This window comes from Hordeum vulgare, chromosome 5H (assembly GCF_904849725.1).
Source record: "Hordeum vulgare subsp. vulgare chromosome 5H, MorexV3_pseudomolecules_assembly, whole genome shotgun sequence".
In the NCBI taxonomy this organism is placed as follows: Eukaryota; Viridiplantae; Streptophyta; class Magnoliopsida; order Poales; family Poaceae; genus Hordeum; species Hordeum vulgare.
The window spans coordinates 519,265,746-519,290,116 of record NC_058522.1 but is presented as its reverse complement, the minus strand read 5'-3'; the positions used below and the strand labels follow the sequence as shown (position 1 = coordinate 519,290,116).

Here is a 24,371-nt window from a genome sequence, read left to right as displayed (position 1 = left end):
TTGATTGCTCCCCCATACTCACTATGGGTGAGCCACTCTTCAGCATATCTTCACAAGTCCATTGCCACCACAACGGACGGCAAGCTTCAAGCATGATATCTTCGTGTTGATCCACTTGAACTTGCACATCGCAATCTTGATGACGATCACAACTTGACGTCATACTTCATGCGTTGTATGAGATCTTCCCTTTGACGCAAGCCCATGGAAACACACCTAACCCCCACATAGAACTCTCACGAAGACCATGGGTTAGTACACAAACACGTAATGGACAATGCTTACCATACCATGGGATCACTTGATCCCTCTCGGTACATCTTGTACGCTTTGTGTGTTGATCATCTTGATTTACTCTTTGTCTAAGATCTTGATCAACCATGTGTCTCTATGACCATTCTTTGGATAATACCTTGAATACCATCTTGGTCATCATATAAACTCCTTGAACCCAACAGATGGACTTCAAGAAGTGCCTATGGACAAATCCTATAAATGTAACTTAAGGCAACCATTAGTCCATAGGAATTGTCATCAATTACCAAAACCACATATGGAGATATATGCTCTAACAGCTGTCACAAAAACCCACCCCGCCCCTTTTGGCGCCATTTCCCCCCAAACCCTCCCACTTCCCGTCGTCTCCCTCTCTCTCCCTCGTCCATGACCGACGCCCACCCGAATTTCGGCGGCCCAGCCGTCGATCAGCCCGGAATGGCCAAGAAGAAGAAGGCCAAGGCGCCAAGGAAGCCGCGGGCAGAGCGCACGCCGGAGGAGATCGCCAAGTTGGACGCGGAATCGGTGAAGAGGAGGAACCGGAGGGCGGTCGTGAAGGACAACGCCGCCGCGCGCAAGTTCGCTGCTGAGCGCGATGCGATGGAGGCCGCGCGGCGCAAGGCGGAGGTCGAGGACAGGAGGTCATCGTCAACGAAGCGCACGCCCTCCTCATGCTTGGCATTTGTCGTCCGACCGGTTTCTCTGCAGCGGCCGTCGGCCCGGCGAGCACAGGCTCGTCGGTCGCCCGGTCTCCACACTGCCAGTCGCGGACCACGGCTGTGTCGCCCGGCTTCCCCCCGCCAAGGCACGACGCCCACACCCGTTTCTTGGGGTCGCCGGACGTGAGCGTGATCGCGCCTTCCACCCCACGCCCCTCAGCCTACATCGACCTCAACGTCACACCTGGGTCCAGCAGCGGTGGCCGGCCGTCCGTCGAGATGCAAAGAAAGCAAGCACGGCCGCCGTTTGCGGGCACCATGTCGTCCCCTCGCGTCCTGTTCGACGAAATGGCAACACCAATGGCACCGGTCGACGACACCTACTACGCCCACTTCATGGAGGATGTGATCTACAACGGTGGGCGTGTCCCTGCCTACGATCCCGACGAGACCCAAAGTCAGGATGGCCGCGCCCAGTTCGTTGCCGATGAAGAGGCCCACGACCGTGCTGACTACGACCATGGTGATTCGTGGCATGGAGACGACGACATCTATTGAGAAGGTGATGGCGATGAAGATGAAGCCAATGAAATTGATATTAGTGGTGAGCCGTTGTTCATCAGCGAGCTCACCCAAAGAGCGGAAGCACAAAAGAAGAAGAAGAGCATTTGCACGGGTTCATATATACACCCAAGATGAGGACAAGCTGATTTGCAACTCTTGGATGGAGATTAGCCAAGATCCGAGGACGGGCGCACAACAAAAGGGCCTAGTTTTTTGGACGAGAGTCCACAAAAATTTTCATGAAAGGAATATGTTTGAGCCCTATCAAATCACAAGCGACTATGGCATCACCTCAATTCAAAAGAGGTGGTTGTTCATCCAACAAGAGTGCAACAAGTATTGCACCGCATTGGAGAGCATTGAAGCACGGCCCGTGAGTGGTCTCGGCATTGGGGACATGGTATGCTCTCCTCATACTAGTCCTTTCCTTGCTTCGGCCTTGTGTATGTTTGCATGTCCAAATCTTGTTGATCATGTGGTGTAGGCATTTCAATCTTTGGAAGCATTCAAGGCCCGGCACAATGACAAGCCATTCACGCATACGCATTGTTGGACGATCATCAACGATTTCCCTAAGTTCAAGGATCAATGTCGTGAACTTCAAAGGAAGAGAGGCAAGAAGACGGCCAAGTTCGCCGGAGGTGGAGATGGCGAGGCGTTGAAGAGGCCGAGGGGCAAGACCAACTCCAAGGTGGACGACATACGTGATGCCGCATTCATGGCCTTGCATGAGACTTTGCATGGCATGATGTCTCAAAAGGACATGAGGGACGAGAATAAGCGGCAAGGCAAGGACGAGCAAATGAAGCAATACCTGGAGCTTCAAAAGAAGAAACTAGAGATGGAGGAGGCAGCCAAGAAGAGGAAGATCGACCTGGAGGAGGCGGCCCGACAAAGGCAGCTCGACATCGAGGTCGCCAATGTCGAGGCCAGGAAGAGGCGGCTCGACATCGAGGCCACCAATGCCGCAACCAAAGCCAAGGAGGTGGCCCTTGCGATCATGAGCGTGGACTTGACCAAGATGAGCGAGAAGACGAGGAGTTGGTTCAAGGCCAGGCAGAAGGAGATGTTCGATGCCGACAGCCTGAACTAGGTCATCCGATCGGACGTGGCCGTTCTTTTTTAGAGGCTGGCATGGGTGCCGCCCGCAGGGCCGTTGGCTGTGTGCCGGCGAGAAACGGATTCATTTTGTAGGATGGCTGTGTTGCCGCCCGCTGGCTGTGTTGCCGGCGAACAAAACTATTCATTTTGGAAGATGGTTGTGTTGTCGGCCGCTGGCTTTGTTGCCGGCAAGGACGTGTAGGCCGTTGGCTGTGTTGCCGGCGTGAACTAGGCCGCTAGTATTTGAAGCGTTGTTCTTTTGGAGGCGGACGAGATAGGGCAAACGGATGCGGCCACGCGCTGGGCGCGTGGCAAGCGCATCCCAGGACAGGGCCAGACACGACCCCATCTCCCCACCCAAACGGACAGAATCCGGGCAAAACGGACGTTCGTTTGGGGTCGCGCGGTGGAGTTGGCCTAAGATAACAAGCGACGAGTGTATTGATGCATCCAAAAATGCGCCTGTATGGGAGAAGGTATGGAGTTTGCGTTGCCCTTCTAAGAGCATCTCCAACAAGCGCCCAACGCGCGACGCGCTAAACTCTGGTTTGCGACGCGCCCATTGACAGGTTTGGCGCGACGTGCAACGCTGGCTCCAGCAGCCGCACCGAAATGCAGCGCGGGCGCGCAGCTCCAGCATCGTGCTAAAATGCAGCACGCGCGAGCAACCGGTGCCTCACATTTCTTACAATTTGGACACAAAATAAATTTCACACGTTCACAAAACAAAGACATGGCATATAATTTAAATCACAAACATCATTCAACTAAAAGTTTAAAATAAATAGTTCAATTTATTATTACAACTCAAACAAATAGTATCATGAAATACAACAAATAGTTCAACAAATAGTACAAAGCACAAATGATGATGCTCTTTGGAGGTCATTTCAAGCCCACCACTCCTCAATGAGATCATTCTTGAGTTCATTATGCGCTGTTGGACGTCGAATGACATGATAGGAGGCAACAAAACGGGCCACCCTTTCAGCCCTCCGCTGCACTCGCACGGGATGTTCCAAGAGCTCATAGTTAGAGTAGTCTACATCTTGGCCACGCTCATTCTTGATGATCATGTTGTGCATGATCACACAAGCGTGCATAATGTACCAAAGCATTTTTTGATCCCAAAATCTAGCCGGTCATCTCACAATAGCAAATTAGGCTTGCAAAATCCCAAAAGCTCTCTCCACATCTTTTCTAGCCGTCGCCTGAGCATTGTGGAAATCAAGATATTTCTTACCTTCCGGATTTTTCAACGGCTTCACAAATGTTTACCACTTTGGATAGATGCCATCCACAAGATAGTAGCCATAGTTGTATGTACGACCATTAGCTACAGACTGCACCGGTGGCAGTTCACCATTTGCAATCTTATTCATCAGTGGTGACCGGTTGACAACGTTGATGTCATTCAAAGATTCATGCATTCCAAAAAACCATGCCAAATCCAAGTCTCTTGATCGGCCACCGCTTCAAGGATTATAGTGCAACCCTTTTTTGTCCGTGGAATTGGCCATGCCATGCCTTTGGGCGATTCTTCCAACTCCAATGCATGCAATCTATTGAGCCAAGCATACCTGGGAACCCGCGAGCTTTGTTCATCTCCAATAGTCTTGCGACTTATTTAACATTGGGAGATCTCAGGTACTCCGGGCCAAACACTTGCACAATTCCGACTGCGAAGCGCTTGACACACATGATGGCTTGGCTCTCACCCATGGCCAAGTGATCATCAACTAGATCAGCGGGAATACTGTATGCCAACATACGCAAAGCGGTTGTCACCTTCTGAAAGGTGCTATGCCCGAGCTCTCCGCCAGCATTCCTCCTGTGCTGAAAAAACCGGTCATGACTCGCTAGTTTCTCTGCAATGTGCCTGAACAACTCGGTGCTCATCCTAAACCGACGACGAAAGTACGACTAAGGGTATGTGGGATTCTCCACAAAATAGTGTCTCAACAATCTGTTGTGGGAATCAATCATATCCCTCCAAATTTTCTGCCGACCCATAACCGAACCACCGTGCTTCGGTTTTTTATTGGTGTGCATAGCTAGGATCATTGCAAGATCCTCTGCCTCTTCCATATCAAATTCTTCTTCGAAAGAATCATATGTCGAACTCATCTAAAATGTTCAAAACTAGGCTATAAACAACATGCACCAAAATTCATGTAAAAATGTGAAGTACCTTGCGGGCCTTTTCTTGAACACCTTGCGGGTGCCAAGCGGCACTGGGCGGCCAGGCGTTGTTCGTCGGAGGACTGCCGCGCGCGTCGGGCGGTGCTGACGAGAGAGAGAGGGAGGAAGCCGCGGCCGCGCGGGGAGAGACCGGGGAAGCGCTGGAACAGTCGCTAGAAAAATGGGGTGGCGCGGGCGGCGACGGCGGCGCGGCTGGATGGGTAGGTGGAGTTTCGCGCGAGCGCTTAAGAGTTCAACGCGCGGGAGCGCGCGCAGCAAATAAGCGGCGCGCGACGGCGTTTCCTCCCGCGCGCTGAATTACATATGCCGCGCGCACGGTTTTTACGCGTCCGCTAGAGCATCCGGAACTGTATCGCGCACGCTAAAAGTATTACTTTTTCAACACTGGCAAACTCTTTTGGGTTCTATATCTTGTCAGGTCAATGTGGTAAACAGGCACATCAGGGTCACATGACAATGTCCAGTATGCGATGTTGGAGCTGAAGACACCAAACACCTATTGTTTGTTTGTCAGAAAGCAGGAGAAATGTGGAGACTTATGTTTTCGACGAAGCCACCAACAATGCACTGAAAGTTGATCTGACGAGTGAGCGATTCTTGAGTTTCTAATTATGCAGCCATCTGAAGAAGTTGTGGTGCTTGGTATGGGGAATTTCACTGAAGTTATAGCTATCGGTTCGTACGTGATACCTATGGTGAGAAAGGAGAAAGATGGTACACAGGGAGGAGACTCAACAGCTGAAATATATTGCTATGGCTATAAAAGCTTTGGTTGCGAATTTCTCTGCAGCTAGTAGCCCTCGTGCAAAAGATCAAATGCCATAAAAAAAACTGAGAGTTAGTGCCTTTTTCTTCACACTGTTAACATTGAGCCCCCCTTCATTTTTTTACGAGATTCGCCACTGGTCTCAATCTGTCTGCAACATTGGAGTGCAACCGCTTGGAAGTTAACTCTGATAATGTGGAGGTGATTGAGACCATCATTAATGTGTGTGTGTGGGGGGGGGGGGGGGGGTACTTGATTTCTTTTCTCGGTTTTGCTATTCATTTATTCTTTTATGTATGGCGGAGAAATGCTAGTAATCCCAAACGGTGTCTCTTTTACCTTATTCCTTTTTTTTGTGATTAAGTTTCTTTTACCTTATTCCTTATAGCAAAGCTATCTCTTTACGTGCTACATGACCGTTCCTCTAATTGTTGGCCTCTTTGTGTACCACTATTTTCTTATTTCTAGATCAATTGTCTGTCTTTTTAGAAATAAAGATGGTTAGGGCTTTTGTATGATTAATGGACCACGTTATAAATCTGATATCAGAATTTAAACATGACTAATTAAAATCTCTATGGCAAAGTACGTGCCGCGAGCTTGGCAATTCCCTTTAGCAAGCATGACAAATTCTGGCATGTCTTTTTCTTTTTGTTGTCAAGATTTGCCAATGCTTTGCTTAAGGGAATTGTCATATGCTCACGACATGAAAATTTTCATAAAAACGTTTGATTTGTAATGCTTATAAATATGGCTTCAGATTGTTAACATTCCTATATTGTTGTCACTACTGGCGGATCCCATGTGGGTTCCTTTCAAAGCAGGTGAGGTGGGGGCAACCCCGGTTTGGAGTTGGTTGTAGCTTGGGTTAACCACGTTGTTCGGTCGTCCTCACCACACAAGAAGTTATAAGTTCATACAGCTCCAGTAAAAAAAAAGTAAATATACAAGTTCATAGAGCTTGAGATCCACTGGTTGACTTTGATTCCTTCGGTTTTTGACCTAACGTGGTTGAAAATTATTCTTGATGGAAGATGTATTTTCAAGATGTTTGAACTCAAGGACTGTTGTTGAAAAATAGCCTGCTTTGTCACGCATTTTACCGCACAAGTTTCAGAGCCTCGTTGAACAGGGACACATTGTACGGCATTTTTCAATAACAGCCTTACGGATATAGGACAAGTATATACATACCTGAAAACACAGAGAATGTAACAAAGAGAAAAATATCATGTAATGATGTACTGGTGCGCGCTATCTATCACAGTAATGGCTTCTCGACCAAATTAAGCAGGTTTAATTTACATACAGAGCTCCCAGGTTTTTACAATTACAAAGCTACTCTACAAAACCATCTGTTGAGTGATCTATCTAGCTCTATAGCTTTCTCAGAACCAACCATTGCTCATACAGATGCCGCCACGACTTGAAAATTGGCAGCGTAGTATTGATGATACACGAATTTTACAGTACAGGGATTACAAGGCTACCCTTCTAAATCATAAACTAGGGGGGAAACACAGCAGCAGCGACTCTACTGCCCGGTTTACACACGCTCAGTACGTATTTTGAGGGTTGAATCGCCTCCTCGCATCACGCTTGTAGTAAGGCGTGTCGTCGACGGTCTTCCTCACGTACTCCATGAAAGGCTGGGGAGTGCGAGGAGAGAACTCGCCAATAGCCGGGGAGGCAGGGTCAGGCGCCATGGCAGGGCCCGCTGCTGGTGCAGGCGCTGCATGCCGTGGTGGTGCCCGCCGGGTCAGTTTCTCCAGTAGTTTCATGATGGGCCAGAATATAACTGCTGGCACGATGATGCATGCGATGAAAAGACCAAGTGTGATTAAGCCTGATGACGATGGCTCTGTTTTGTCTCCTGTAACATAGTTAACTTCTAATTCTTCAGTCTGGCCTGCACAAGGGGAAAACAATTGAATCGAGTTAATCATCAGGGAGCAATTCCTATTGGTCAGCAAAAACTCAACTCAAATCACAGAAATATACTATTAGGGGGAGTTTTTCGTAGAAATACTAGGTGGACTTCGTATGGAAATAAGTTCTACCAAGAATCAGGAACTATGCTTTTTTAAGGTCAGGAACGATGCTCATCAGACCAAGAGATACTATTTTCAGATAACCAGTCAGCTTGTTACAAGGATATGGCAAAGAAGATAGAATGGCATACCAGTGGCTGGAAGAATTATAGTGACCTTATCCACGAAAGGTTGCCTTTTGAGTGCTTCCACCTGAAAAAGGATGGCAGTCAGAATTTGTTTACAGCATTAAGCATTGATACAAAAATTGATGCTTTGTCATCTGTGACTCACCCGGTAGACAACTTGACTAGGACCACCAATGTTCTCATTTGTATCAACAAGAGTGACCGACATTAAATCTTTAGCACTCCAAAATAACTCAGCATCTGGGCCAGGAATACAACTCAGGCTTTAGAAACGAACACAGCCGAAGGTAAGTTTGCAGAAATAATAGGCTTTGCCATACCAGTGTTCCCGCCAATAGTGATTATGCTATGGTTGCAGCTTGGAGTCAAGTTTAACTGCATGAGATAGACAGTCAGTTGGAATAAACAGACGTGCTTGTGTGAGAGGTTGGGCGAGGGGAGCTACCTTTCCAGGTTCTTTAATGTAAAATCCTTTGACAAACAGGGCATGTGCAGATCCAGTCACCATAGAATCTTCTTTCAGATTTGCACGAACTGAAATGTGTAAAAAACCGTCTTTTGGGTTCGACTCAACAGGCAACAGCTGTGCGGGCGAGTATGGATGAAATACACAGTAGGATTTCTTCACAGCGCGGTCACTCCATGGCTCAACAAACCTAAGGAGAGAAAACAGTGAGACCTCGATGTATCCCTGAAAAGAATAATGAGGAACAGGTGGTCGAATGACCATTATGGGAAACATACCCGACAAAAGAGGGTTCGACCTTGCAGTCAAATGGGACATTTATCTGATCTTTCACAGAGGACTCTGTGCTATGCCCGGCTGAATCACTTTTTTCAACAAGGGAATAAAAGGTTAATTTCCACAAAGCACAAATAAATCCAAGAGTATCAAAATGTAAACAGCAAAAAAAAAATAGTTCACTGCATTCCTTTTGGACTGGAGGTAGTAGCAGTGATTATATTGTTTGTAAAGACTATTATCTAATACAGCAGTACTGGCCTAGTTTTCATTACAACTATATGCTTCCCTGTCCTCTCACTCTCTAATGTAGTGATAATTATATTTGCTGAGTATGACCTATTGCATATCTTATGCTATCTATTTTTTACATATTATATCTGAAACTTCTAGTCTCAGATCATATTAGCAGGTAGTATCAAAAGCAGCATTATGACCTCAGGGCCCATTTTTGTAATACTGCTTCCGTCCCAAAATAAGTGTCCCAACTTATAATAACCTACTGCTATACCTTAATTTCAGCTTGATAGGCTTATGGTGCACCACAAACCTATGATAACCTACTGTTACATTATTCTAACATAAGATCATATCTAATTTACAATGCAAGTATAAACACCAGGACCATCTACCCAATAGTGACTTCGAATTTGACTAGATATTAATCAACACATGTGGAAGCAGTATGATGATATGAGCACTACATACCTTAATTTCACAGAGAACTTGTATCCATCAGGTGGGACAGCAGCATTCGTCAGAATCTCTGCAGGAGCATCAACAACTATCTGGTTCACCTTGAGCACATTGACAGTTGTCCGCAATTTCAGATTTGGGCCTTTGAAAATCACTGTATAAGGAAAGGGCTTATCAAAACCCAAAGTACTAGAAATGAATTGTGTAGAAGTTCAACAATGCAATCTACTAAGCAAATATAGGTTGTAGTTCCATACCTTCTGCTATACCTTCACCACGTGCATGTGCTTCACCTGTTATTTGATTAACACGCATAACATTTTCGTTGGTACTTAACCACTGGCCAGGTCCACGCGCATCCATGCCTATAACAACAATAGGCCATGGTTATGAAAACAAGAACATTGACAAACACAGAACATCGCTACCAACTGTCTACTTCATGCAGGATATTAAGCTAAAAAATTTGCTCCCTTTCTCTAGCAAGATCTTTTGCTTTATTAAACATGTATTAACTGCAAACTTCCTGGTGTTTGCCTATCTTTCACCTACTATGCTACCAACTCCCGTCCATTTATAGAGTATTCAAGAGATCACTGCATAGTGCTAACTAGAATGCTATCACTGCATTGTGCTAACTTAGAATGCAACATGCAGTAAGCAAACTGCACAAATAAGGTTAAGCACACCAAAATGATGTGACCAGAGATAATATCTTGTACAATACTAAAAGATAATCGCAACAACTACTAGTAGAAAAATGGCTTCAGTGAACATACGGTCCCCAATAATAGTGAAGTTCAGGTGCTGGCCAGAATGAATCACCACATCTCTCGGATACATTCGCGCACCAACAGATACCTGAGAGTTAAAAACAAGTGTTAGTCAATACATGGCAGCACTTCAATATGTACATCCCATCAAAAGAAACCAAGAAAAACTGCATCTTTGTTTAGTACTCCCTCGTTCCAAAATACTTGTCCTTATCTTAGTCCAAATTTGCACTAAAACCACGACAAGTATTTTGGAACGGAGGGAGTATTTGTTTTGCCAGTTCATTGGTGTTGAAGTGTATATGTGGATTGCCTAGCCCTTTCCATCAGTTCGGACTTTTGGTTGCATTGGCTAGTGCATGAAGCTTAACATGGTATGACTTTACGCGTCACACGTGAGAGGGGGTGTTGAAGTGTATATGTGGATTGCCTAGCCCTTTCCATCAGTTCGGGCTTTTGGTTGCGTTGGCTAGTGCATGAAGCTTAACAAATGGCACGGCCAATTACTCCCTCCGTTTCACCCCACCATGCACACAGATCAAGTAAACACGGAATTTAAGAGAGAGTTGATGCAAAATGACAGTGCATACCCCTAAAAAATCACATGCGACAACTAATTAACGTCTTCCAATGCATTAAAGTAAGGGTAGAGAACTGAAATATTGCATATTTGCAATAACTCTCTTGATTTGCTCAAAGGGAACTTATCCTGAAACGTACTATTTTAAGAGCTTGGGAGATACAAGTAAACGGTCTACGTAATTATGCCATGTAAGTTAGAATAGCAGAACAACCGACCTTCCGTACAAGTTTAAATAGCTATGAATCCATAACATATCAAACATAGGAAGAACAGATTCTAGAAGGGCAAGAAGAATCGTACCATAATGAAATCTGATTTCCTTGAAGGATGGTTGGTGTGCACCCGTACAAGAGCTGTCCCATGGCTTTTCGCCTTCAAAAAAGAACAAATATGTAACAGTTTGCACAGAAGACTAATGAAAAATATGCTCAACCAACTCATATCCTTGTCACAACTACAATTAGCAGAACCAAGCTTACAAGTAATGAACGCTTCAGGTTGTGCAGGTTTTTTTCTTCCTTTTTGTGATGTTGAAGGTTTAGATGTAAAAGTGGTATTCCCACACACGACCGCATGCACAATATAAAAAAGAAGTTAAAGCTTGGGTTTCAGGAAGCAACGCATACCTGTAGCACAAAACGTTGATGTGCGCCATATGTACCATTGACATCTCTGGGCATGACAATTGACAAAACATCAGGATAGTTTGTCTCAATCTTCACAGGTGCTACTCCAAGTGCTTCACTAAAGGTATAACCTGGTGGAAGGCAGGAAGATTAGAAATGAGTCGAAGAATTGATTAAGCATTCGACACTAGTAAATGTGTTACCTAATTCATCAGCATATTTTACATCCAGTTCAACTTTATCATTTACAGAAAGATAGGCTGTCTGGATTGATGATTCTGCAGCAGCCACCCGTACTTGTGCAACCTGAACAATAATGATCACAGCATCAGCACGAAGACCATTCTGACTAAAATGCATAAAGATGTAGAGAAAGGCAATTGTTAATCCCATGGTATCACTTTATCAGCAGTAGTTATAGAACACCTAGCACATAATAAAGGAGAACTCCTGGGGTGTGATCTAGCTATGGGCTTCCTTCAGCATTGCAGTAACTTTCAGGAAGCTCTTTTGTTTTGACATGTTCAGATAGACTAATCCATGGATGAGGGAAGCACAATACAGCAATATGAATTGACAAACTAGCCCCTCATCTCATAACAGGGCGAGTAGGAATTTCCTGTTTCTCAATCATAAGAGGTGGCATCTATGGCTTCAATCGTACCAAGGACAGCATTGAATAAGTGATAATTCATACGAATAATGTAAACAGCAATGATTCCAAAATAGATATCTTGGTAGGAATATCTAGTCATACATAATTTAAAGACTAAACAAACCAATATAAGTCTTTCTGACCTCAGCAACTCGTAGGCATGATGCTATTTCTGTTCTGCCAGTTGAGTGATCTTTTGCCTGAATACAATCAATTGCATTGCTTTCTCCAGTCCTAATTTTACTTCCCTCAATAGCGTTAGCATTCTGCATAGCAGGATCACTTCTACCACTGCTCCTTAACAGAGAATATCCAATAGTGGTATCCAGGCCATTTGAGTCTGGTTCTCCAAAGGAATTAACTGATCTAGGTAAAAGGTCTGTGGTGGTATAAAAGGGTGGTAATAGCCATGTTATAGGAAGTCCACGCGCAAGGGGAGGATCTGGTACGACCAGGATTGTCTTGGAGGCATCATAAGATACAGATCCAGAACTGCCATGTAGCGAGAAATCACAAGTAACTGAAATGGAGATCTTGGTTTTCCCTGCAGATCTGTAACAACAAAAACCAGACATTAGGGCTCACTTGTTATTCAATATAATATGTGAGAGCATTCTTTTATGTGTTCCAACCAAGACATTTTAATTATAAAAATGAAGCGTAAATAGAAACACTTGTACAATAGGTTTTTAAAAAGTGGTTGCCAGTCTACAACTTCGAAAATTAGCATGATAACTTTTTTTAGAAGGATGAGTAGTTTCCCTTTAATATGAAGCCACAGAAACAAAAGAAGTCCATCAGGTTTAGGAAGGTTAGAGCATTCGATTCAACACACTCCGCATAAGCAGTCCATGGACCAATGTATATTACTACCTCCGTCCGGAAATACTTGTCCTAGAAATGGATATAATGGATGTATCTATAACTAAAATAAGTCTAGATACATTCATTTTTAGGACAAGTATTTCCGGATGGAGGGAGTATTATCCAAGCAGTACCTTCCAATCACATGATTGATAAAAGCATTGCTACTTCCATTGGATAACCATGGATAGGTATTTCCTTCTGGATAAAGAGCTTGACTGAGTCCGTTTTGCCAAGATCTAGCCGATTGGAATGTCACAACCTAATAAGGTACAATAGGTTGTTAGTGCATGGGATTTCATACAATGGGAATAAAGAGTAAGAGTATTCTGACCTTCTGATCTGCTATCATCCAAGTGTAACTTTGACAAGTTTCATAGAAGGAAAATGGATCTCCCTGGGCAGCATATGTAACGTAAGATAAAAAATTAGAAGGACTTGTGTGAAAACAAACAGAGACTAAACATACCTTAGGCACGGAAGGGTAGATTGGCATGCTACAGCCAACACAAAGACGGTCACTTTGAGTACTCAATGCCATAGCCATTGGGATACCCACTTCAACTCTTCCAAAAGCTTCACAAATGACGGTGCCTCCATTTGCCAAAACAGCTGCACGTACAGTCTAATGGTGCACTAGGTAAGTAGCTAATATAAACCCAGAACTTAATGAAAATTGCACGCTTCAAGCTTCGAATAGAATGCTCAAAAGCAAGGCGCTAAATATGTATCACCAAAATAAAGACACATGCATGTAGTGCAGTAAAAGATGACTCAGGCTATGACTTACAGAGTTTCCTACAGTCTTTGCAGACAGCTTTCCAGTAGCAGTTTGAACTTCCAACGTTCCCACGTTCAGACTTGTGTACTCAATGGAAACTCCAATCTTTGGACCACCTTTAACAGAAAGCTAGAGGAAAGAAGAAAGTACTCAGAACCCATTTATTCTTTACATAAGCACAACCAAATGATAGTGATGACAACTAGAAATGCTAGCACTATAGGGCCTGTATGGAAAAGAGACTTGCACAGGGAAGAGGGAACAGTTTGATTCTCAGTTTTCCAAGGGGGGATACAATGTCCCCCCCCCCCCCCCCCCGAACATTAAAGTCTTGAGAAAATGCAAATAACCACATATAGGCGACACTAATTTTAGGGGTCAAGGTAATGATTACCACAAAAGAAGCACCCGGTGTGAGGTAGATGTACGCAGGATGTATTCGCAGTGGTTTGTACACTTCCACGTCTATAACCTGACTCAAAACTCTTTGCCCAGAGCGTTGCTTAGTGCTAACCTGAAAATCGGAGACATAATGAGGGCTGCCAGACAATAAGCATATCTAACCAACAATATATCGATTGTCAACTTACATAAAGAGATGTTGTCCCAGTTTTTGCAGCTTTAATTGAAAATTTTGGTCCATCCAGCGACTCGCTTGGATTAACATGATCCAGAATTTCATCACCAAGATGTACCTCAATTCCCATGTACTTGTACTGTAAAGAAAGAAATTGGTAAATGAAAGAGAAGTGACAGCAATAAATACCAAGAGATCAGTTTTCTACCCCGAGAGGATACCTACCACCCCTAGATCCAGCATTAGTTCTTACTCTGAGATTCACATATTTTGTGTCCCTGTACTGTGCAGCACTGTACTCTCTGATGAACTTAATAACTTATACCTATACAGCTTGTACTAAACGATTTTCATGCATGCTGGGCGTTGAAAATGAATGCACAGTTAAGTGATATTTGAATCCAGACCACATTGACCAGTCCAAGAAATAGCATCAGTATACATTTGGCTTTATTAAGGTGAAATGAGGATGTGATATTACTCCCAGATGGTAGCAGCATATTTCTGTAACAATCAAATGCATGGAAAGCCAACAGGGGGCAGAAAAATGCATTCAGTTGAGATGCTACAAAGTTTTGAGAAGGACTAAAAAACGTGGATTGGACAGAAGAAATAACTTGAGAGTTATAAGATACTAGATCTGGTGTAGTTGATTGAATAGAAGCTTGTCAGTGCAAAGATAGATGATATCTAGTAAAACCTGGGAGTAAGACTACTTAGAACTTAAAGTCTGAGTTTGCTTGGCATCTTGGTGAAGAGTTAAGGCAACTTGATATTAGTATAACCATCAAAAGTGTGCATAGTGGCACTAGCAGACCTGAGAATCTCCGAAGACTTGTCCATCTTGGGTCCCCGCTGAAATTTGAAAATCTTTTGTGGTTCCTTCCTAGAAACAAAGCAAGGTGTCAATGAAAATAAACCCCAAAGGTTTAGCATCTGGAGAAAATAAATTTGCAACAATGAAAACATATCACTGTACCATAATGCTGATGTGCTCTTCTGACAATATCTGAATCCAGTCAACATTTGCAACTCTAACCTGCAATAACATATACAACATGCAAGGTGTAGTCATTTTGACAAATAGTGGGCAGAAACAAAGATTAGTACACCTGTATTGCTGCGAAATAATTTGACGAGAGTTGGCGTGCCCATTAATGAAGGCAGGTGTATACCACAAGTTTCATCATCAAAAGAAATATGCTAAATGACTAACTGGAAGTGCGATGGGCATACAAGTTCAAACATGAAAAGCAATAAAAAACTTTGTTCACACAACTCATAAGCAAAACGAAATACTGAGAAGATCAGGGACAAAGGGTGGCAAAGGAATATACCAGAGAGCTAGTCGTCACTCTAGGAGAAAGGCCAATGTCCTGAATTGTCACGACAGCACTGCCTAAGCCTCTAGCACCAAGAATCAACTGGGAACATAGGGCCTTCCCTGGATGCTGAACTATTTGGGCCACATGTGTGTCATTGGTAGAGGCATCTAGAGAGCATGTGCCACCACTGACAGCTAAGGTTTCCTGTAGAAAAAATACATCAGAGCACAAGTAGAAGAAGAAAATTGATAAAAGTATTCTATGATGCAGAGAATTTAGAGTTGCCATTACATACCTGTGCTTCACGATGGAAAACTAATAAGACATATTCTGGAGTGACTCTTAAGGAAGAAACAATCTGGGTAAACCAAAAATGAGTAGATAAACAAGTTAGGAAAATCAAGGAAATAATCAACCCCAAAAGAAATCTAGTATGATTACCTGCAACTGAATAGCATCTGTGAGATTGTCATGTTCGCTTGGAAGAAAAATGTGTTCTTCATGGGTTTTGCTAGCAATTCTGGAAGAAAAGCCAATGACTGTAGCACGGGCAGTGCACTGGAAGTTCAAACATCGAAAAAGATTCAATTATGCATCAGAAATTTAAACGCAGGAGGACGTACTATTCTGAATTAGACTCTACATTCTGCAAACTAGTGTACCATTGTTCATGTATAGAAGCGGATTGCATCGACAAAATATGAGTGCTAAGGACAGGTATCTAGTCGATGTTAAATTCAACATTCAAAACAATTGGTGTGGATGGCAAGCCATACTAACCATTCCCGTCGAATTCTGTAGGACAAGAAACCTCTCCCAAGATGACTGTTCTAACATTTCAGCATCTTCTTCTTGATCCAAGTAAGCAAGTCCCTCACATTCAGTGACTTCCCATCTCAAGCAAAGAGAGGACGAATTGGCAAAAAATCTTCCATTTTGATGTACACCAGCAGCGGCTAGGCGGATGCTTCTTCCATTTGAGATTACAACAGGAGATACTTGCAGCCTATTGGGGCTACGGTCAGCTTTGCTTGCCGCTTCTAAAATATCAATCCGGTTTTCTGTCAAAGTGTCAAAAATGGAGAAGTGTCACATCTAAGCTTTACAGAATGAGACTGTAAAAGGTATTTATCAAAAGCATACTGTAATTTATGAATCATACTGGACTATCAATGAAAAAGAGCATGAGCATACCATTTTCATTTGCAATCAATGTTACTGCTGACGGGAAGTCACAAACAATTGATAGCTCTGATTTGGCTACAGCAGGCACAGGATGATCCTTCCCAATCATGTTTCCACGTGAAAACAACAGTTTCTACAGAAAAAATATGATAAATTGAATGTATTCAGCAAGGAGGCAATGCATTAGAATTGAATCAACTGATAGCAGCATTGAAAGTGCTTACAAAGACCCCTTTGCTTTGGCAAGAAACTTGGTATAGTCCACTAGATATTTTTTGCACAGCAGTAGAGCCCATGATATAATTTCCTGGTGCGCCAACAACATCAACAGTTTCGACAAAATCAACCACTTTGTCCCACTGTTCAGGCCCTCCAAAGAGAAACACATCCATGGTTGATCCAGGAACCAAGTACAGCTCCTTGGGAGAGTTGTTACCCATATTCTGAATGCCACTCTGTAATCTAGATAAGTCAACCCAGTAACCACCAAACTGGTTTCCGTTTCCTGCTTGAAGTACTAGAAGAGGATAATATGCAGATACTTTTGATGTGGCCTTCAGAAAAATGGGCTCATTAAAAGTCTCAAAATAGGAATCGGACTCGGAGGAAAACGTCGCAACTATTGTGGCTCGACCAGCAGCAGATGCATTTAGAGATATCCAGGCACAAGGATTGCCATATTGTGCCGAAGAACCACTATGATGCTTTAAGGCCTCAATAGTCAAAGCCTCAGATGCGTCAACAACTTCAAAAGTTTGATTCTCAGATAGTAGACTCCACCTTATAAAAGCATTAAAATAATCACATCTTGAGTACGGGTGTCCTGCAAAGAGAAATATTATAAACAACTACTAGAAATAAATAGCAGTATTTTCAGATCACGAAATAGCCAGCCATATCATGTTAATCACCATTGGACGTTTTAAATGTCACAGCAGCATGAAGTTGTGTTCCAACAGCCACCTCAACAGGAAAGATTGGCAATATAGCCAGTGCTGAAGGAGTGGATACTTCAATAATGACCTGCGTTATGAAGCAAACATAATGAGCTGAAAAAAGTGACTTGGCAACTTACTTAAATGAAAGACGAATAAAAAAATGTAGGTGGGTTACTAAGGCCGTACAGAAGAAAGTTCACTCATAAAAGAGAAGGAAGAAACTCTATGTAATCAACCTACAACACAGTTAAAAGTACCGACCAGAGGACATGCCTATTAAGTGATTGGACCACATGACTGCATGCATAGTTGCATACACAAATAGCATATGCAAGCGTGGTGTGCTTGTGCATGAGCTAGTGCAAATAGGTACTAGATGGAAAAGATAGATCAAGCAGCTACTTAGTACTCCCTCCCTCTGTCTGGAATTAACTGTCGTCGAAATGAGTGTATCTACATACACTAATTTCAGCGACAGTTAATTCCGGGCGGAGGTTGTACTTTTTTGCATCTGTAAGAAGATGCATAGTCTACTAAATAAGATGCAAAATTCATATTCGACATGATCAGATTTTAGGGCTCATTTGGCTCGCAGGATTCTAAAAACTCAGGAATAGGAAAAACACAGAATATGATAGGAATGCATGTGCAAAGCAGAGGACTGGTAAAAAAGGAATTCTGTCAATTTTGGTGTTTGGTTCACAGAAAATGGAAAAACACAGGAATCAATGTCAAAACACATGAAAATATATAGTTAGAATGCCATTATGCCACTAAGGATCTGAGTCTCGTTCTCCATGCATAGGTATTTGAAAAGGAGGACCTAGTGGATGTTAGACCTCCTTTGTTTTTCCTTTGAAACTGAGATCAAAGGAAAATTTCCTTAATTTTTCCTTTACCCCATTCCTTTGAACCAAAGGCATGAATAGTATCACCATACGAATATTTCCTAATCCTACATTTTTCCTTTGAACCAAAGGAGCCCTTATTAGGTGTGCCCTTTGATTTGAAGTTTTTTGCTGCACAAAAGAAAAAGGCTACAGAAAAAAATTGTGGAAGAGGAACAATGCATATATTATTTGACTAAAGTATTAAACAGCGGGAACAATATGCATTCCCTACATAATGATTTTACAGTAACTATACAAACAGCAGTAAGATTTCAGTTTTTATGGCTTTGCTGGCTACAGATGTTTGTTTGCAGTTTGCACAGAAGCAACAAGCCAACAACTCCCATTCTATTAGTAAGTCATTATTTTTTAATGTATGTTTGCTATTAAGATGGCATTTCAATTTAAAGAAAGCACACAGAAGCAGGTGTGTTATAAAGAACTGAAAGGAAAAAGTAGTCAAAGGAGTCTTTCTTAAGTTCAAAGTACATTAGTTTCAACACAAAATATAGATTTCACAGATCCCATGCTTAGTAGTAGTGCAAAATGAAATAATTAGAATTTCTAGCGATTGACCTTTACATATTTAAAGTAGATAAGAGTAAAAACAGTAGTTTTATGAGAGATCAGAATAACAATACAAAGGAGATTATATATTCACATACCTCATCGAAATTCAGGAAATCAAAGGTAGAAACTACTTTGATGACAGCTTGACCAGGCTTTTTAGCACGTACAGTACGGGAATCGGACACAGAAACAACACTTTCATCAGACGAAAATAACTTGTAGTCCTCCGGCGTCTTACCACAACCTTCAGTTGGGTACAAAAAGAATACCAGTCAAATCCATTTAGAAACCAAAAGTGGGTTAAGACTGAAGATATCACGGCAATCATACCTCCAACTGCCGTCAGTTCGACTTCTTGATAAACTCCAGGAACCCAAGGTAGGTGAATAATATTGGAGTTATCCGTTCCCTCATCCCAGGTTGCCTTCACTTTACTGCATACATTAACTTTTTGCAGCAGCTTGAGAACCTAGAATGGAATGTGTCAATCCGGTAATCAGAAACCTTTGTGGCTTAATTATGAACTGCAACACCAATTTAATGCTCATTCCATACAATACAAGGTAGAACCACCCCAAGAAGAAAGCTAGAAATAACATGAATATGCATGAAATGTACCTTTGCTGATCCAGATGCCTCTGCTTGGTAGGTTAAGGCAGCAACTAAATATCCTTCTCCCTGAGCAATGGGGAATAGCAATCTAGAAGTTTGCACTTCATAGGAACCTAAAGAGTTATCTGGAACCCGTGATAAGTTCCAAAGTTCCACTGTGCTGCTCTCCAATCTAAGATTGTTTTCCTGCCAACAAAAAACAAGGGTATTAAACAAACAAAATAAGATTACATGTAGTATATGGCCAGAAGCCCAGAACATTGAATCCATAACCAAAGTGCTAAAATGGTAAAATCATTATAACTCTTCAGGTTCATTTTCTCAACATAAAGGACATGGTGTTCCTTCTCCATACATTCATCTATTATGACTGCGCAGAAGCATGTACTAAAGACCATGTATCAAGATGAGATGAACAAGATTTAAAGGCATGAATACTGAAGATTATTTGTTAACTTCATGTACAAGGGTGGATAAAGGCATGCACATGCATGCAAAATATTTGATGTGAATATTCAATTCTGCTGACACAAACATGCATGACTGCATTTATCTGCATGAACCACAGGAGTGAGCTTATTATGGAAAATACATCTAGAATTCTAGAGGCTGGCACTTGTGGCTTGCTCATGCATTGACAAATTAAAATTCATATTAATCAGTAAAGCGGAGCATTCACGCATAATTTTGAATTGCGGCGTTCATGTTAATTTTCTGTGCATGGCCAGTCGCCCAATTACTTCACAGAACAGAATCGTGTAAATGCAGCTTTACAGAACCGAGTTCACTTGGTTAACTAGAGGCGCTGGTGCCCACAGTTGTTCAAGGCCTGCCAACAGGTGCTAGTGCATGTTGGTCAATGTGTAATTTATTTTTGCTAAATATTTTGGCCATGGTAAACTAAACATTGCAAGTATTACACAAGACCTTGCATTCAGATCTAATGATCATCTGTGCATTATTCGTGTGTCCAATAGTGAGTAACCAACAAAGAGAGGTAATCAAATCCATAAGATCAGATGAATAGTACCTCTGCAATAAATATCTCTCTAGCATCAAATCCCTCTGCAAAAGCTTTCGCAAGAACCATGTACTTTTGACCAGGAAAAACGTACCACACTTCTGAGGATGGAATACTTGTTATCCCATGAAAATGACCAGAATCATCCATAACAGGAACTAGATAGAGGAACAGTGTCCGTGGAATAACAACACGTAGAGATGATACTTGTTGGTGGCCAGAAACTCTTGTGTCTTCAACAACGACATCAGTAAATCCCAGACTCAAAGCATGTACAACACCCAAGGAACTATCCACTTGGGCCACAGAAGAATTCTTCACATGCCAAAGATGGTATTGTGATGGTAGATTAACCGCTAAAAAAAGTGGAACAAAAAGGGAGAAGAGCTGTTAGCTTTCGTTAGCAGATATTCAATAAAAAAAGTTTTACCAGAAATTTTCTAAAAATTATACTAAAGGAACATGCCACTAAACCAAAGTGCAGCATTTAAAAATGGGGATTTTAGTGCAAGCATCTAAACCAGTTTCTTTGTTTTCCATTGAATAAAGAATCTGTTGTATGTAAATCGTTTATCTGCAATGGCAGCATCACTTTCAAGTGTGGTCCTCTTCTGATGTGTTTCCATATATGACATGGCACCACAGTTTACTTTCTAATTAAACTGAAACTGGTTTAGGTATCCTTAATACTCCCTCCGTACCATAATAACTGTAGTTGGGGACAACTAAACTAGTTCTCCCCAACTACAATTATTATGATACAGAGGGAGTATATGACATGACACCACACTCCACTTTCTGAATAAAATCAAACTGGTTAAGGTATGCTTCAATAGATAATTAGATGTCTTGTGGCAACGAAATCAACATTTAGAGAGTACCTTGGGCAACCTTTTGTCGAAAAATCTTGAGTTTGAAATTCACCGAGACACCAAGAGTTACAAGGACGGGTGATGGGGGCTCTAGCGACATAGCTTCAGCGACAGTTAAAGTGATCGTGTCACTCACATGCTCAAACTGTGGTTCAAATAACTGAGCACTAACAACCTCTTGGCCAATCCCAACACCCTTCACGACAAAGAAATCAGAACCAAGATCCTGCCAGAAGTATTACAACAGAATTCAGAACATACATTTTCATATGAAATTGAATGTTTGCCAGAGTTAAAGTGAAAACAAGATAGTGTGTAAATATATTATCATACCCTGTCTTCAAGCTCAAACCGCGCATTCATCTCAACACAAAAACCACTGCAGTCACTTAAATGTGTTTCTTTCAGTGGAATATGAGCAAGATGATGGTTACTGTTATCATGCATCGTCGGGGTAAGCTGCCACATAAACTGCAATCCCACCAATGTCGAGAACACATTTTCTGAATCAAAATGAAAAAAATAAGTTACACAACCGAGCATTGAAATACTATTATGAAAAGTAACCACATGGCAAAAATGACTAATGGAACTATGCAATTAATTATTCCGCTAGCACGTTTTTAGACTAGACCAAGGAAAATAAGGAGTAACATCCGAGAACCAATGTCAGGAGAAACTCAAATATAAGACTTTCTTGACACTGTTATTAAGTTACAGAGGTAATACTTATTAATCGCATGGAACAGACTTCATGAATATTTGGAATATGGAATGATCGGGCAAACAATAATGGATGCCCCATCAGCAACATGCAAGACTAATTCAAAACAGCAAAAGCAGTATCACAGTTTATAAAGTACTTTCAATGAGGCATGAACAGGGCAATGGCTCTTTCTGTTACAAGAGTGACACATGACTATTGTTCTGTTAAAGCATGGAAAGAGTGTATGAAGAATAACCTTCGTCATCAAAGGCATGAACACGCAATGTGGCGATTTCATCCAGGTCGATTTTAACAGAATGATGGAAAATCCTGATCCGAGAGATTTTGTCGACGAAAACTTTGCAGTGAATCGTGATGCCACTAATAATATCAGTGGCATAGACAGAGGTCTCCTTGCGGCCGCTGTAAGGAGCGATTGATGCCAAACGAGCGCTCGTCGAGCATCTGCTGCTGTCGTTGTACTCTGGCTTAACTGATACAATATCATGATGATCCAATGACCTGTAATTAACCTCATCAAAATGTAAACTGAAACACTACCCCAATGTCCATCTAAGGGATTGGAGCATGGTACAAAAACAGCCTCAAAGCATGAAGTATCATTCTACAACTGGCTACCGAATCTTAAAACAAGTAGCAAGCAACCACATTGACGCGTAATCCAGATTCAAGTGCAAGCGATACAGGAGCCTCGAACGGTGTAGACCACCTCAAATTTGAGCAACTTGCATGGATCAAACGTGTATGACAGAAGACAGCTACTAAACTGAGAATTAAGGTACACATGGCATTTTCCCAGTCTACAGTCAGTAAACAAATCAAAGGTGGATGACAGCAAAAGAGTCCAGTTAACTTATCGATTAAGAGACTAACAAAACAAGTCACTCGAAGCACACTAGAGGTTCAAACCTCAAGCTAAACCGAGCAATACCACTGCTGCTGCTGCGTCATCAGCAGGATCGGCATCGATACAATACACCCCCAATATGCAAGCGAGCGCACTGAACAAATCACGCCACATGAACCACCCTATAATTGCAGGCCGCGGCACGGCCAGTAACCACACACACACAGCGCTACGGATTCGCGCCGCGTGACAGAGGCAGCGGCGAGAGCAGGGCGGGGACGAAACGAGGGCGAGGAGGAAAAGTAACCGAAGCGTGTGAGCGCGCGCGTACCAGGTGAAGCAGCCGTCCCCGCCGACGAGGCGGTACTCGACGGGCCTGGTCATGCGCGGGGGCAGGAGCACGCTGAGGTCCGCCATGTGGGGCCCGCCCGCCGCTGCCGCTGCCGCCGAGGCGCACAGCAGCGCGGAGGCGGCCACCAGCAGCGCCGCCGCCGCCGCGACGGTCGGCCGCGCGGCCATCGCCCGCCCGAGGCCGCCGCTGCCGGAGTAGCAAGTAAGCGAGCTCGCCCGCTAAACCCTAGAGAAGAGGGGAGGGGAGAAGTGGGGGTTCAAGGGGGGAGTGGGGAGGGAGAGGAGCAAACGGAAGCGGAGGGGAACGAAAGCGAGAGAGGAGGGGGTGGTGGGTTTTGCGGCAGCTGATCCCGGAGGTGGTGGGTCGTGTCGTCTCGGTCGCCTCGCCACCGTCCTGGGCCGGACCATTCCATTCCTGGGCCAGGCCTACTGCCCAAAATGGGCTTCTGCTCTCTCTTTTTTCTTCTTCTTCTTCCTTTTCTATTTTCATTGTTCAGAGAGAACAAGTGGTTCAGAGAAACAAGGTACTTCCTCCGATCCAAATTAATTGACGCAGCTAATACACCATCCGTTAGAAGGCAGACATGGTTTGGCTCAGATTAAGCATGAGGAGCATTTCACAAAAAAAAATAGTTTTCATATTAAGCGTGAGGAACATACAAAGAAAATAATATAGTTCCAACAAACAAACAAAATCCAGCATCTTCATGAAATACCCCCCAAGATATAACTTTGTTATCGAGCGTGGGGAACAGGATATAGCTCGGCACTATCGCGAAAATCGAAGAGCTGGCATGCAAGAGTACAACGTTGGAATATATTTTTTGTGGTGACATTGAGCTTAATTTTTTGATATATATGTAATGATGATCCAATGTATATAGACAAAACATAAATAGCAAAAATCCAATGTCATTTTATAGCGAAAAATATGTGCTATTTGTTGCTAGTATATAATGATGATCCATTGGATTTTTGCTATCTATATA

At 42.9% G+C, this 24,371-nt stretch overlaps 1 protein-coding gene across 1 annotated transcript; it reads right to left on the bottom strand.

Moving 5' to 3' along the window:
* Positions 1–6,827: 6,827 nt before the first annotated feature.
* Positions 6,828–23,474, bottom strand: LOC123452067 (nuclear pore complex protein GP210). The gene is made up of 36 exons (XM_045128642.1): positions 23,363–23,474; positions 22,420–22,685; positions 21,791–21,960; positions 21,467–21,683; positions 20,595–20,941; positions 19,571–19,750; positions 19,283–19,421; positions 19,048–19,196; positions 17,466–17,577; positions 16,779–17,377; positions 16,564–16,687; positions 16,150–16,430; positions 15,811–15,927; positions 15,665–15,727; positions 15,382–15,573; positions 15,024–15,083; positions 14,862–14,930; positions 14,058–14,183; positions 13,862–13,981; positions 13,477–13,596; positions 13,156–13,311; positions 13,021–13,083; positions 12,821–12,948; positions 11,966–12,374; positions 11,371–11,473; positions 11,168–11,298; positions 10,842–10,913; positions 9,965–10,046; positions 9,443–9,550; positions 9,198–9,339; positions 8,492–8,578; positions 8,193–8,403; positions 8,068–8,122; positions 7,893–7,987; positions 7,751–7,811; positions 6,828–7,477 (listed from the first exon to the last, which is right to left on the bottom strand). The coding sequence occupies exons 1-36, from the start codon at positions 23,446–23,448 to the stop codon at positions 7,125–7,127; spliced, it is 5,793 nt and encodes a 1,930-aa protein (XP_044984577.1). The 5' UTR covers positions 23,449–23,474; the 3' UTR covers positions 6,828–7,124.
* Positions 23,475–24,371: the final 897 nt, after the last annotated feature.